This window comes from Tiliqua scincoides, chromosome 3, assembly GCF_035046505.1.
Source record: "Tiliqua scincoides isolate rTilSci1 chromosome 3, rTilSci1.hap2, whole genome shotgun sequence".
In the NCBI taxonomy this organism is placed as follows: Eukaryota; Metazoa; Chordata; class Lepidosauria; order Squamata; family Scincidae; genus Tiliqua; species Tiliqua scincoides.
The window spans coordinates 98,097,226-98,113,603 of NC_089823.1; the positions used below are offsets into that span (position 1 = coordinate 98,097,226).

The 16,378-nt window shown below is 44.0% G+C and overlaps 1 protein-coding gene across 1 annotated transcript; it reads left to right on the top strand.

Moving 5' to 3' along the window:
* The first annotated feature begins 3,431 nt into the window (after positions 1 to 3,431).
* ARGLU1 (arginine and glutamate rich 1) lies at positions 3,432 to 15,441 on the top strand. Its single transcript, XM_066622196.1, has 4 exons — positions 3,432 to 3,927; positions 9,025 to 9,250; positions 11,527 to 11,610; positions 13,532 to 15,441. The coding sequence occupies exons 1-4, from the start codon at positions 3,575 to 3,577 to the stop codon at positions 13,694 to 13,696; spliced, it is 828 nt and encodes a 275-aa protein (XP_066478293.1). The 5' UTR covers positions 3,432 to 3,574; the 3' UTR covers positions 13,697 to 15,441.
* Positions 15,442 to 16,378: the final 937 nt, after the last annotated feature.

Sequence of the window (16,378 nt, forward strand, 5' to 3'; positions counted from 1 at the left end):
GGGACCCAGGGCGGCTTACAACATATTAAAAAAAACAAAAACAAAAAACAACAGATTAAAACATAATTTAACAGATAAAAACACATTAAGAGAAACCATAAAAACAGTAATCAGATAAAAGTCAGAATAAAAAGAGCATAAAACAGCAGTTCAAGGAGGAATCACGCCTGTAAAAAACTAAAAGATGTATAAAAGATGTTAAAAAGGCCATAGAGTCAGAAGGCTTGTGTAAACAACAAGGTCTTCAGGCCTCGCCAAAAGGTCTCGAGGGAGGGAGCCATTCTCAAGTCAAGGGGAAGGGAGTTCCATAACGTTGGTGCCACTACTGAGAAGGCCCTATTTCTTGCCGCCGCCCCATGTACCTCTTTAGGCGGCGGCACATGCAAAAAGGCCTTCTCTGATGACCTGAGAGGACGAGCTGGATTGTACAGGAGTAGGTGATCTCTAAGATAGCCTGGCCCAGAGCAGTATAGGGCTTTAAAGGTCAAGACCAGCACCTTGAATTGGGCCCAGAAACGAATGGGCAGCCAATGTAGCCCCCGGAGAAGCGGACTGACAGAGTCAAACTGCCTAGCTCCAGTGACCACACGGGCCGCCGCATTCTGCACTAATTGCAGTTTCCGAACCGTCTTCAGGGGCAGCCCCACATAAAGCGCGTTACAATAATCTAACCTCGATGTCACCGTAGCATGGATCACCGTGGCCAGGTCTGCACGATCCAAGTACGGCCGCAGCTGGCGCACCAGCCGAAGCTGCGCGAAGGCCCCCCTGGCCACAGCCACCACCTGGGAGTCCAGGAGCAGCTGCGAGTCCAGGTGGACCCCCAAGCTGCGATCCTGCTCCTTCAGAGGGAGTGCAACCCCATTCAGAGCAAGCCGATAATCCAGCACCTGCATCGAGGATTTCTGAACCAGGAGAGCCTCTGTCTTATCCGGATTTAATTTCAGCTTGTTAGCCCCCATCCAGATCCTCACTGCTTCCAGACAGCGCTCCAGGCCCTCAACCGCCACCCTGGAGTCTGGAGGAAAGGAGAGATAGAGCTGGGTGTCATCAGCATATTGATGACACCCCACTCCAAACCCCCGGATGACCTCTCCCAGTGGTTTCATGTAGATATTAAATAGCATGGGGGACAGAATTGAACCCTGCGGCACCCCGCACTTCAAGGGCCAGGGTGTCGAACAGGCAGCCCCCAGCACCACCATCTGGGACCGACCCTCCAAGTAGGAGCGGAACCACCGCAAAACGGTGCCTCCAACTCCCAACTCAGCCAATCAGCCCAGAAGGATACCATGGTCGATGGTATCGAAAGCCGCCGAGAGGTCCAGCAGGACCAATAGGGACGCACTCCCCCTGTCCAGTCCCCGGCATAGGTCATCCACCAAGGCGACCAAGGCAGTTTCCGTCCCAAAGCCTGGCCTGAAACCAGATTGAAAAGGGTCCAGATAATCTGCTTCATCCAAGGCCCTCTGGAGTTGGGCCGCCACCACCCGCTCGATTACCTTGCCCAGAAATGGGATGTTGGAGACTGGCCGGTAGTTATTCAGCACAGTAGAATCCAAGGAGGGCTTCTTCAGGAGGGGGCGAACCACCGCCCACTTCAAAGCGAGCGGCAATGTCCCCTCCACCAAGGAAGAGTTGACCACCCTCCCCGTCCACTCAGCCAGTCCACCCCGGGCCGCTCTTATCAGCCAAGCCGGGCAAGGATCAAACAGGCAGGCAGATGGCCTCACACTCCAAAGGAGTCTGTCCACATCCTCAGGCTGCACAAGCTGAAAAGAATCCCACAACACTGGACAAGCAGTTGCCAAGGGGACATCGTCAGACATTGTCAATGTGGCATCCAAGTCGTGACGAATACGATCGATAGCATTCCTCGCTTTCTGAGGCCTTCTTCCCAGAGCCTCTGCAGAAGTCATACTGTAGAAAGGGTGGCATTGGGAGACCCCAATTATCACATGGGCCAGACAAAGAGCTTCCATATCTAGAGGCTGTATCTAGCTTGTGAGCCTTACATTTGACATCCCTGTTAGTCATAAGCATAGAAGTCAGCACATTCATAAGCAGACCTTGAGAGCACAGCAAGTCCACCAATGGCAGAGGAGGGAGCTCATTTCACAAAAGGGAATCAGAGCTCTTGTAGCAGATAACTAGAGAGGTTTCAAAGGCTGCATTTACCTCCACAGATATTTCTCTCTCCCTCCCACCTGAGAACAAACTGGCATTACAGGTGTGCATCACTTAACGATGGAGATATGTTCTCCAATCCTCACTGTTATGTGATTAGGTTGTTAAGCAAACATTCAGTCCAATCTGGTGTCTGTTGTGTAAAAAGGAACTCCCTGCCAGACACTAGCTGGCTGCACAGGCTACTGGAGACAGATTGCCTCTTTTCTGCATTAAGAGCCTCTTTTGGTGCAATCCAAACCAACTTTCCAGCACTGGCATAGTTGTGTCAGTGGGGCATATGCCGCATCCTGCAGTTGGGGGGCAGTCATGGAGGACTCCTCAAGGTAAGGCAATGTTTGTTCCCTTACCTGGGAGCTGCATTGCCCTTATGTCAGTGCTGGAAAGTGGGTTAGGATTGGGCCCTTTGTTGTGTAAACAGACACTTCTCTGCAGGCTATGGGAGACCTGACTGCCTCATTAAGAGCCTCTTTGTTGTGTTTGAACCACTGTTGTATATGTGGTCTGTCATTAAGTGGTCTGTTGTTAAGCAACACATACCTGCACTTCTATTTGTGTAGAAATCTACAGATTATGTGGCTTCCATTTAGCATCTCATTCACTTCTCTGCCACCATGGGAACCTCAAGACCTCACCAGGAGTGGACACATCACACACGCTTTTAAAGCAGCCCCACAACACTGGAGCTGAAGTCCAGTGAACAAGTGCCACAGGTGGCCCCATTACTGCATGGCCAAGGCACTTGCACCATTTCCCAGGCTCACACCCCCATCCTATGCTGTCTACTCAGAAGTAAGTCCCATTAAAGTCAATACGGCTTACTCCTGGGTAAGTGTGGAAAGGATGGGGCCCTTCAAAAGAGCTCAGGGCTGTAGCTACTCCCCTCTTTTGGTGAGGCTGAGAGAAGGTGACTGGCCCAAGCGGGATTTGAACCCGCTCCACCAGATCTAAGTCCACCTCTCAAACCACTGCACCACCCTGGTTCTGGGCTCCCCTCGGCTCCATCCACGCTCTTCCCCCTCCCTCGGGGAAGAACTCTCCCCCCCCCCCCCGTCACTCGCGCAGTCCAGGCACGAGCTACTCTTCTCTCCCAGCCCCGCCCAGTCCATCTTCGGCCGTTTCCGGAAAAGGAGACCCGAACGTCTTCGGGTGTTCCCGTCAGGATTGCGGCGCTTTCCCTTTCCAAGGCGCGAGGCCGCGGTGCATTGTGGGGGCGCGCGGAGCGTTGTGGGGCGGGAAGGAGGAGGAGAGTCCGGGTGGCGGCCATCTTGCGTGGCGGCTGCTGGGCCTGGGGCCTTCCTCGGCGGAGGGAGCGGGTGCCGCGGGCGCCCTCCGGACCGTGCTGACTGAGGGCCGCGGGCCAGGCCGGGCCGGGCCGGGGCTCGGGATGGGCCGCTCGCGCTCGCGGAGCTCGTCCCACTCGAAGCGCGTGAAGAGCTCGAAGCACAACAAGAAGAACCGGAGCCGCTCGCGCTCGCGGGAGAAGGAGCGGGCGCGCAAGCGCTCCAAGTCGCGGGAGAGCAAGCGCAGCCGGCGGAGGGAGTCGCGCTCCCGCTCCCGCTCCAACACCGCCCCGTCCCGCCGCGAGCGGGAGCGCGAGCGCGAGCGCGAGCGCGCCTCCTCCCCGCCCGACCGCATCGACATCTTCGGCCGCACCGTCAGCAAGCGCAGCAGCATCGACGAGAAGCAGAAGCGCGAGGAGGAGGAGAAGAAGGCCGAGTTCGAGCGGCAGCGCAAGATGTGAGCGGGGCTGGGGGCACAGGGGCCTGCAGCAGGCGGGCGTCTGGGTGGGTGCTTTGACAGCTGGTCTTCAGGGGACCAGGCCCTGGGCGGGAGGTTGCGCAGGCTGCAGTCAGGCTGAAGGACCCACTGAATAAGGGTGTTGGGAGAGTTAGGGCAGGAAAAGGAGGCATTTCTGGACCCAGCGTGTCATTAGCCTGCGGAACTCCCTGCCACAGGATGTGGGGACCGCGTCTGGCCTGGGTGCCTTTGAAAGGGGGTTTGACAAACTTCTGGACGGAAACTCCATCACAGATCACAAGCATGTGCAGCATCCTCGTTTCAGAATGCCATGTGCAAGGGAGGGTGCCAGGATGCAGGTCTCTTTTGGTCTTGTGTGCTCCCCAAGGCATCTGGTGGGCCACCATGAGATCCAGGAAGCTGGACCAGTTGCAAGGGACGGCACCAGGATGCAGGTCTCTTCTGGTCTTGTATGCTCCCCGAGGCATCTGGTGGGCCACCATGAGATACAGGAAGCTGGACCAATTGCAAGGGAGGGCACCTGGATGCAGGTCTCTTCTGGTCGTGTGTGCTCCCCGAGGCATCTTGTGGGCCACCATGAGATACAGGAAGCTGGACCAGTTGCAAGGGAGGGCACCAGGATGCAGGTCTCCTGTTGTCTTGTGTGCCCCCTGAGGCATCTGGTGGGCCACCATGAGATACAGACAGCTGGATCAGATGCAAGGGATGCTGGACCAAATGCAAGGGAAGGCACCCTTTTTTGTGGCCTTCTGTTTGCCGTTTTCTTTGGTACCTGACAGATCTGTCATGACTGCATGCCCCTCAGACCATTCTTTGCTTAGTCTTCCATGAAACATACCAACATAAAGTCACTCTTTTTATCTCTTTGCTTTCCTTGACTGTTATTTTGAGATCAGGTTTATGGGTGTCTCTTTATCCAATAAGGACAGTTCTCGGTGCTAGTTTGCTGTGGTTCTTAGGGGTACAGTACATTAAAAATATGTTCATTATCTCATAATATGATATGCGTTCTGCTCCTGATGCAACTGTTCATATAACATAAATGTGTTAGGAAAACTGGGATGCTAATCATATTTGTTCTGTGCACAAGGTATTATTATTATTGTCATTAGTGTTATCAGTATTAACAGTATTTATATACTGCTTTTCAGTAAAAAGTTCACAAAATGGTTTACATAGAAAAACAAATAACTAATGGCTCTCTGTCCCAAAAGGTCTCACTAAAAAGATGCAAAAGAACACCAGCAGCCAGCCACTAGGAAAAACACTGCTGGGGTGAGGAGGGCCAGTTACTCTCACCCTGCAAAATAAAAAAGGGGTACTCCCTTACTCCCAGTTAGCAGGGGTAAGAGCAAGGGTAGCAAGGGTAAGAGTAAAGTATGAAGCAACTCCTGTAGATGGTCAGTACAGCTGTTCCCCTTTTGCCTTGGTACATACCCATTGCTGGTCTTTGTGCTATATAGCAACCAGAACATTCTCTATAGGAAAGGTGGGCTGTCACTGGAGTATTCACTGACCCATTCCTCCATTGGCATATATAGCCAGCAATACTAAGGGGGCCTGGTGAGGAATGGGGTGTACTAAAGGCTTCCTTTTAAGACGTATTGCAGTACATTTTTTGGCTGCTATGTAACATGCCAAGAGCAACAGTATTATGGTGGGAGAAGACTTTACAGCCCGCCAGTTCAACCCCTTTGAACATCTCTATAGGACAGTGATTTTCAATCTTTTTTGTCTCATGGCACACTGATAAAATACTAAAATTATCAAAGCACACCATCAATTCTTGAAAATTGACAAGGCACACCATGCTGTTGGTGGGGGGCTCACTCTCCCAATGACCCTACTAATAAATGACCCTCCCCCAAACTCCCGCAGCATACCTGCAGACCATCCATGGAACACCAGTGTGCCACAGCACAGTAACTGAAAATGGCTACTATTTGGGGTCATAGCTCAGTGGTATAATGCATGCAGGTTCAATCCATGAACTCTCTAGATAGGACTGGAAAAAAACTTGTGCTTGACATCCCAGAGAACCACTGCTAGTCAATAGTGACCTAGATGAGCTAATAGTGACCTAGATGGGCTAATGCTGACATTCCATAAGACCATGTCATATGTTCAGCATGGAGCAAGCAAGATTGCACCCATGGTTATGAGTCAGAGAACTTCTAAAATTTCACCAAAATAGTTAAATGCATCTGTGCAGATGAGCAGGACAGGCAATTCAATTAGTTCTTTTAAGGCATAATCCTAATCCCTTATGTCAGTGCTTTCCAGCACTGACATGGCAATACAGCTCTGAGGTAAGGGAATAAACATTCCCTTACTTTGAGGAGGCTTCTTTGAGTGACACCCAACTGCAGGATGCAGCACATGTCCCATTGGCACTGCTGTGCCTGTGCTGGAAAGCACTGACATAAGGGGTTAGGATTACTCCCTTAGTCTAATTGGAGCTGTCAGTGGGGTGTTCTGAGGATTGGAGCCCATAAAAATGGATACGTTTTTTGTTCACCTAAAGTTATGGCGACTATTCAGAACTTTATTGTACTATATAGTGTCCCATTCCTAGTATTAGGCACACACCAGTATTACTGATTTTATAAATAGTGTAAAATTGTTCATTTTACATTTTATAAACAATGTAAAACTTATGAACGATTTGTAAAATTGTTTTGTTAAACAGTGTAAAATTTACATTTTATTAACAATGTAAAATTTTATGTGTTCACTATTTTGAACAGTATTAAAACTGTGGGTAAAACTGGATTACTTGCTATCCAGTGATTTATTCATGTACCGGATATGTTCATATGAATAGTTCTGTATTCATGGAAGGCAACAGCAGTTCAGATTTTCTCATCCTCTGTACCCCTCTGGTTATGAAAGTTACTGCTATGTGTTATGTGAGTCTATTGTATGATTTATACAAGTGGACCATTCTCATGAGCGGTTACGTGCATGAATAGGCCAACAGAAACACTGTCAATTGGCTTTGAGCTGCTGCAACTACAGAATAATTACAACTGTTCAGCTTAGAGAAATAAAAAGCTTTCCAATCTAAATTAATGTGTTTATAATACATTGTTATGTGAGACTTGATAAATTTAATGTAGCTTATATGTCCATAGTATAAAGCTAGTTCTTCAGATTTCTTAATTCACATTTTTCAGTAGGCTTTGTCTACACTTCTAAGTGTTTGACAGGAGACCTGCATCAGTCTTATGACTTGTGAAGTGTATTGCTACATGAAATGAAATGCTTGTGCTGATAGGTCAGCAGTGTCGCCTTAATGAGGAGTAAAGCATGATTCCTGATACAAACTGAAATGTGGAATTTGAAGGAGCTTGTGCTCCACGCTAAAACATTGTGTTCTGTATGGGGGAGGCCTTCGGAGTGAAGGGATTTAAATCCCATTTCCTCTCTGTTAGAAGGCTGCCCTAGAATGAGTGTCCTAGGACCTGCACAAGCACTTTAGCTGGCACTAGTCCAAGGGAAGCAAGAAAGTGGGAAGGCTATGGATAAGGAGGATAGGATCTAGCATGTGTCATTGCTGCTGGATCCATTCCCTCCTGAAGCCTCCCTGCCCCTGTTCTGCTCACCCCAATCTCTCCCACTGGCCTGTCTGCTCTGGCAGGTCGCCAGCGTTGGGATGATACATGCGGAAAGCTCTGGCTGGAGCATGCTTTATAGCTGCTTTATAGAAGCCAGAGCCAGCAGAATTCTAGTTCTGCTAGCAGGGCAGCACTCCCCGAAATATTTTTTTTAAATAATAGTACTAAGTGTTGAGATAAAAATAAATGAGGTCCTAAACCTGACTCCTACTTTCTTATAAAAGATTCGTTGCCTGATACCTTGGAGAGCTACTGTAACTCAAGATAGTCAGTAGTTAAGAATATGTGTTTAAGAATAAATTAATTCTCATGGATGTAAACTTGATGTAGAAGCTCCTTGTAAAGATGTTTCTGGACAAGGGGTAGTATCTAGAATATACATCTGTGCAACTGCCTAAGCAGGGCACTTCTTTCTGAAGCCCCACCCAAAGCTGTTGCTGTAGGTTGCAGGACCGTTGACAGCAGTGTGGGATGTGGTATAAGGGGTCTTCCAGGGAGGGGGGAAATATCTGAGAGCTGCAACAGAAAACCATGAGCAAAATGTGACACTTTTGGCTTTCAGGTATCTCTTTGTGCCGCTAAATTTTGAAAATGAGTAATAAATAAACATGGAATGAATGTGTTTAGCCCTTTATTTCTAGCACTGTGTTGAAGTTGAATGCTATCTCACATTTATATTTCATTATACCAGTTTTTAAATAAATGTGTTTTAACTGTGCAGTGTTTGTTGGATTCTAGGAAATGATATGCTAATTACATTGCACTCTACAAAAATAGGCAAGCAGAGCCCTCTGGCTCATGATGAACCTTGTATGCTGTGTCGTATGTTTAGTGCATTGCAGCATAAAACATTTGCATCAAATTTATCTTATCCAGTAGCATAGGCCTTCTTATGCATTGACCTTAATGAAAGATCTGCACTTTAAAATTGCCTTCAGTCTGTGGAGTGCCTTTAACACAATCTGTCTCTCAGGTTATTGTAAAGATATTAGGACCTACAATTTGAGATAATTATATAATTCAATAAAGCACATTGTAATATTTTTAAAATATAGTTTTAATTGCATTTCTGTCATTAGGCAGTGTATGGTTTTTATAATTACCAGTGTACATGAACAATGTGCAATTATATCATTTCTGAACAATGAATCTGTGTAAAACTTCTATCCAGACAACACTCTTAGTCTCAGATTTTCATACTTCTTCCTGACAGGCAAATAAAATGTTTGGAGGTTAAATTTTATGGTTTGTCAAATTGTGCAGTAGGATTATGCAGAATTTTGTCTTGTTGCATGCTTGACGTTTGCTTTAACTGTGGGCGGAAAGCAGTGTCTGAGTTCAACTTCTCACATGTCCATATGATACTTGGTATATAATATAATACTGAATGAGCATGTTGTACATTCTGATTGACTAGTTGTGGTGAAAAAGTCTTGACTTCGTATTTCTGTCTTTGTAGTCGGCAGCAAGAAATAGAAGAGAAGCTTATTGAGGAAGAAACAGCTCGAAGAGTGGAGGAACTTGTAGCTAAACGAGTAGAGGAAGAACTGGAGAAAAGGAAAGATGAGATTGAGCGGGAAGTTCTCCGCAGGGTGGAGGAGGCTAAGCGCATCATGGAAAAACAGTTGCTCGAAGAACTCGAGCGACAACGACAAGCTGAGCTTGCTGCACAAAAGGCTAGAGAGGTAACGCTCGGTCGTTTGGAAAGTAGAGACAGTCCATGGCAAAACTTTCAGTGTCGGGTTGTGCCTCCTGTTGCGTTCAGAAGGAGATGGAATACAGCAAATCTAATTCCCTTCTTGTGTAAACTTGCATTGCTGCGAAACCTAATTTCTAACTTATTCAGAGGAGCTCACTGATACCAAAAATGGTTACTCTCCTAAAACCTGTGCAAGGATACTTGAATTTTAATGGAACTGACCTACATATTTGAGAATTGTTTGAAACTTTTGCCATGGCTGCAGGATATATCCACAGTCCTTTTCTATTGGGGGAAGGGGTTAAACAATCTGTGACTATGTATCCCTCATTTGTTTTTGTTTTACCTAGACTGTAAGAGGCTTTATGCCTTCAGTCAGGGGAAAAAAGTAGGGTCCGGCACTGAGCTGTAGTCCTCTCAAAGAAATAGATACTCTTATTCTCCCTTTAAAGCAAGCATACATTATTCTGGAACACACAGTGGACTAATTCTGGAACTCTGCTCCCATTCACTTTCTTCACAAATGGCTTTTGCCAAGTTCATGAGAACCCTTTTTTCAGTGACTACTAACAACGCCTTCTTTTTCTCTAGATTAGAGAGTTGTAAAAGAGCAGGTTGTCTGAAGTTGAGCTAAACATGTGACTTCTTCTGTCAGCAGCTGGAGCAGAAGCTGAAAATGTCTTTCTGTGAGACAGTAATTTGCTACTGGAGGTTTTAATGCTTGCCAACACTAATCACTCCAGGATCCCAAAATTTCAAGTTACTCCTTTAAACTTCACTGAAAATAGTGCTGAGTGTCAAACCGCTCTCACATCATACTTTTTTCTGCCTGGTGATTTGACTGAGCAGTTGATTTAGTTGATTAGTTGATAATAAGAGAAGAGCTTCAGTAAGATACTTCAGGATTTTTTCTTATGGTACAGCATGTTTAAACTAAATAGTTATTTGCTTGTGCTGTAAATTCAGTTTAATTGTTCAGAAATCCAAAATTTTGACTTTTAATAACTGCTGAATTATTTGGGATTGCTGAAAAAATTGAAAATCTTTGAATAATGGATTTTGATTGAAATAGTGCTCATTCCCCAAAGAGTAGGTAATTGAACAGTAGTGAGTCCATGTAATAGTGACTGATCTCATCAGGACTTTTACTACATAGCATAACCTTGAATTCCTGGAGTGAAGGGTGCCAACCTGTAGCTGGTTACTAGACATAGCAAGAAGAACTTTATTCAAGTACTTGGTTTGTTTCCTATTAACAATATTTTTTGTGCAAACCTTAGGCTGATTATAAAATCTTCCAAATATTAAAATAACTTGAATATTTGTGATGGTAACTGAAATTACTTTTGAACTTTCTTGTAGTCTTTTTGCTTATGGTTTTCATAACAAAGTTTCTTTAAACTTATAAAGGAAACTCAGTTTCAGATTTGATTTCAATATCAAATTTCCTGCACTCCTGGATTCCAGTTTATATTGTAGAAAGGCAGTTTGATACTGTCTTTAAGCTTGTTACACTATAGGATGTTCAATCCATTTCCCCATGAAAGAAGCCCATAGTTCCACAGAGTATGGATTACCATTTGTACTTTTCGCTAACAGTAAATGTATTTTTCTTATTAATTGTTTGCCTTAGGAATGTTTTACATATTTTTGTTCCTTCTTACCGTAAACATCTGCATTCCTCAGCTCAGCCTTCCTTGTATGTTGTTTCTTTATAAATGGTTGAGCTGCTGATGCAGGCATTGCCAAGCTAACAGTACAAATCATTTTAAAGAGGAAGCTGGCGCGTATGGCAGCCGAGGAGCACACTCTGCAGGACACTGGACAAGACAGTAAATATTCAACTTTTAATGCTGATTAAAGGAGTATAGGTAAAGAATACGTAGGTATACATGATTGGTGAGACAAATTATTCACTTTATTTATATTTTATATATTACTCTTTTAATTTGGTAAATACTATCCAGTTTTTGTAGTTGTCCTTGTTGATTTGTGTGATATTAAAATACTAGTAATAAATGGCTAGGATTATTGATTAGGGAGGGTTTAGTTGGTTGCTGTTTGGACTGGGAGGGATGATTTAAATTTAGAGTTAGAGACCAATTGTAGTGGCTGCACAGTTTGCTGTTTTGAAAGACAAAGACGGTGGCTATAAAGCTGCCCCTTTAAGTCAATTCACAGAAGGAATTTCTAGGAAGACTAGTGCAGATGGGTGAGTGAGTATTTTACTTTTCTAACATCTTACCCTGTCCTCCCCTTTAGGAGGAAGAGCGTGCAAAGCGTGAGGAGTTGGAGCGAATACTGGAAGAGAATAATCGAAAAATTGCAGAAGCACAAGCTAAATTGGTAAGTCAAAATACAACTTCTGAAATACCCGTCTGCAGTCTGACATAGTCAGGAATACTTAAGCCTGCCGAAATAAGTGGATCCGTAGCTCTGGATTCAGCTTTATGTCTGCATAGTATAAGTGAAGGATGCCGTAGTTCATCAGGAAAGTGCCATCAGTTCTCGTTTCTCTCCACCCACTCCCCTAAAATGGAATCCAGAAAGTTGAGAGACTCTCTACAATGGTTTTGTGAGGTGAGGGGGATTGTGGTAAGGGCTGGGGTTCACAGTGGAAATAGCCGTTATTAGTGTTCTGTATCAGCGGTCTCCAAACTGGAGACCACTGGGTTCCAGAAAAGGCTTCCCTGGCACCAACGGAACGCTCTGTTCCACTGGGGAGCCTCCTTACCTTGCCACCAATCTCCCTCAAACTGCTTGTGGGCCAGCCATGTCTGCCCAGAAATCCAGGCACAAAGCCTGCTGGGGTGACTGACCCTGGAAGCAGCTGACCAGCGTGCAGTTTGGGGAAGATGGGAGGCATGGTAGGGAGACTCCCCAGTGAAATGGAGTGTTCTGCTCACCTGGGGAACAGATTCGGCCTTGCACCAGATCTGGGCCATGGGACACAGTATGGGAAGTCCTACTCTATATAAATGCTTGTTTTAGTGCTAGTGGGAAAAATTTCATACATTCTGTGTAAAAAATTGTTATTAGCTAGGTTGTATAGCATGTTTCACGCTTGTGCATACATAAGTGAAACAATATCTTTGGATTTAGGTTGTGTTTTTCATGCAGCACTCTAGATCAGGGGCTGGCAAACTCTAGCCCACGGGCTGGATCCTGTGCATAATGATCTTGGGCATAGCAGTGGTGAAGCCTTACGATTCCATGCCACAGCCTCCATATTTCATGCCCAGCCTTTGCAGAGAGTCACACCACGCACTCACTTCCCCCAGAAATCTGGGAGCAGAGCCTTCTGGAGCAATGTGCTGCAGAAGCGGCTGCCTGGTGCAACTCTCTGCAGAGATTGGGCATGAAGAACAGAGGCTGTGGTGTGGAATGGACTTCTCTACTACTGTGCCACTCCCGAGATCATTATGTAGGTACACTGTGAACTGTACTTTGTAGGCCCCTGCGGTAGAACAAGGTGTAAAAAAAGCTTGTCTTTGTCCAGATCAAGTGCAGAGTACTTAAATAAGTCTGAAATCTTTGCTATTGGAACTACTAATGAAACATTAGGCTCAAGGTATATATATATTTAGGAGAGAATTTTGAAAGGGGAAATCTTAAATTTGCATTTCTCAAGCGTACCATTTTTTTTAATGAAAGTGTTTTCATATGGTTTCACTGGTGAGTGTGCCCCAGTTCTGCAGTCCCTTAAGCCACAAGATTTACTACTCCCACCAAGATTTACTACTACCAGGATTTACTTACTCCCTAAGAGTTTGAAAACCACTGCCTTAAAGTACTGATTTTCAACCCTTTTCATCTTACAGCACACATTGTCAAGGCACAGCATCAGTTTTTTGACAATTGACAAGCCATACTGTGCTGCTAGCTGAGGGCTCACATCCCCTAATGGCCCTACTAATATGACCCCCAAAATCCTGCAGCACCCCTGCAAACCATTCAGAGCACACCAGTGTGCCACAGCACTATGGTTGAAAATTGCTGCTTTAACATAATAAGGATATAGAAAGTTTTAGAAATGGAGGCCCATGGCATGAGCATACAGTCTGGTTTTAATCTCCAATCGTGAAAATGCATGCGCAGTCATTTAGCTTTCACAAAATCTTGAAGCATGTAGTAGTAAAGAATTTGGTTCCTTTTGGCAGGTATATGCCACTTATAGGATCCTTGTACACATAAGTTGAAGCAACAGATACTGTGTGAGAATTGTGAAATACATTGTAATCTAAATTCCACTGTTTTCATGTTTTAGGCTGAAGAACAATTGAAAATTGTTGAAGAACAAAGAAAAATTCATGAGGAGAGGATGAAACTAGAACAAGAGAGACAGCGTCAGCAAAAGGAGGAGCAAAAAATGATCCTAGGCAAGGGAAAGTCTAGGCCCAAACTGTCATTCTCACTAAAGAGTCAGGATTAAATTTCAGCTCTGAACTCTGATGGAAATGAAAGAAAAACTTTGTATAGTAGCTTCATGTTGAAGTGTTTTTTAAAATTTTCTTTTCGTGATTTTTTTTTCTTTTTGGACATCTGAAAAGTTAGCTTGTTCTAATAGGGGCTGTGCTCTGCATCTCTTATTTTAACTTCTGTTGAGTTAAATCCTTATCAGATCATTGTATCTTTAAAGAATAAATCTAGTTGCATCTACTTTGATTGTGTGATAAAGTGGCTTGATGCAGGTCAGGTCACTTTATGAATTATGTATGGTCTGATAAGGTTTTTACTGACCCACTGATCTCAGAGTTATACTCTGATGTAAACTATTAATGCTGGTTTTGCTGACTTTTTAAAAAAAGTTTGGCAAAAAATATTGGCAAATTCCCACAGTGTACCGGATCCTCAGTGGTTTGTTATATTGGTGTCTTACGATACTATCCCACTATTGTGCTTGATGTTCCTGATACAGGTAAGGAAAAAGTTGGTCAGTGTTGCTGGAGATGTGTAAAGGGAGTTCAGTATTGTCTCTGCTAGAATTGTTTTTATTCCACTGATAAAAATTCAACCAGCATTCCCAATTGTGTAAATAAACCAATTTGCTGAATAAATTGAAGTCTTAAATTCATACGTTTTAAGTAATTTTTTTTAGTGCATGCATATTTGTTAGTGAATGGCAGCTTGTGTTCCCATCCATGAAAGGGTGCTAGCATTAAGGTCACCACTAAATTTCTTTCATACTATCAATGTCAAGCTTGCACATACAGTTGAAACTACTATAGTTCTTTAAGTGGCTCTGGCTGGCTGTGTGACAGTCTTATTTTGATGGGGTTATTTCATCTACACCATCTCTCCTTTTGGCAGGATCCATAGAGTAACATGGGTTCCAGCTAGCACTGTAGAATTACTGACTTTTGAAACTTTCCTCAGTTTCAAAAGGAGTTTGCCATGTGGCATTGGGAAGGGGGCTCTGTCTGAGAACCATATCTAACTCACTGTTTCCTTCTTTGGACTCATAAAACGGATTCATGATTCATTGGATTTGGTTTCTCTTTCTCTCTATAGCATGGTATGCAAGTAGAAATTGCTACATGTAGTGTGTTTTTAACAATCAGCCTCTTTATGATCGTGAACATATTTGCTGGCATATTGGCCTACAAATACAGTCGTCATTGTTTGTAATATTAGATTGGTGCAACAGTCCATATAATCCATTTGAAGCACTTATTTTCTGGCATAGCAAGTCTTGCAATTGGATCATTGGACTAATTTTGTAATATTTTGGTGGTGAAGACAGTGGAAGGTTTACCATGTGAATCCTTTGTTTCAGGCAATGAGCATTTGGATATTGCACACGTTTGTCAATCCAGATATAGTTCTTTAATAACTCGAGTGAAAATTAATCTACTTGGCATAACTGTTCTCACTGAGTTTTTTTTTTCCGGTTGGCATGTACTATATTTCTGTTAGAACTGCAACATCCAGAGTTCATTTTTAATGTACTTATTTGACTAGTTGGATCAAAAAATGATGGAAGAATTGGTGCTAACCCCTTTTAGTTTTGCTGGTATGTAACATACTTTCTGTCAGGTTTTCAGTTTGTGACCCAGGTCTGAAACAGCCTCGTGTTGTGCTTGCCGGAGTACAGGATGAAAGATAACAATGAAATACACAGTTTAACAGTCAATTAATATTTGAGAACGTTTGTAATAAATTATAATATTGCAGTAAGCATTGTTCTGTTCTTACTTCCACCAAACGATTTTTTGCTACTAAAATAGAATTCAGTTTTTTTTAAAAGATGCGTTGGCACAAACATCTATCATCTTTTGTATTTGATGGATTGTGTCCAAACCCTGCCTTCTGCCCACGCTATCTAGCGCTTGTAAAAAAGGAGGGGAGGGGTATGATTTTTGCCGACTCCCATTTTCTTCTCTGATTTCTGTGGCCCTTCTAAATGTGACCCTTTTCTGAGGTTGGGGAATACACCGGTCTGGAATGGGTAAAAACCGTATCTCCTTCACTTGTGTGAAGGGCAGAATTTAGATACATCTCTAATTTGCTAAGTGACGTCTGCCCGTCTTCAACAAAAAGTTTTGATTTCTTGTATGGAAAAGAACATTGCCTCTTAACTTGTAAAATAAGGAATTGAGACATGAAAAGCCCTGATCCACTGCAAATGAAAATTTTTCAGAACAACTGTTCTGAATCTGTTTTTTGGAGAAACTAGCGCTGACTGGATACATTATCTTGTACCTTTGCCAGTTTTGGTACTGAAAGAAGTGGTACTTCTACTCTAGACTTGAGGCATTATATAGATTGCTGTGGTACCGAGCTTATGAATCCCCTCAAGTGAACACAGTTGAACACAAATTCAAAAGTCTACCTCATGCAAAATGATGCAGAAACATGTTTAATTCTGATTTTATCGCATGCCAAATATTCCTTGTCATCTCTGGGGTACAGTACATAAAAATAGGCTTATTTCCCTACCCCAACCTTCAAGTGTATGAAGATTCAACTAGAGCATATCATACAGTATTATGTACAAGCAAAGGAATGCTGATGGTCTGGGCCTATGACACAGATACAGCTCCACATATTTTAATACAGTATTGCATTCACCATAATCAGTTGGCCACATTGCTAATTGGCATTCTTAGGTTTT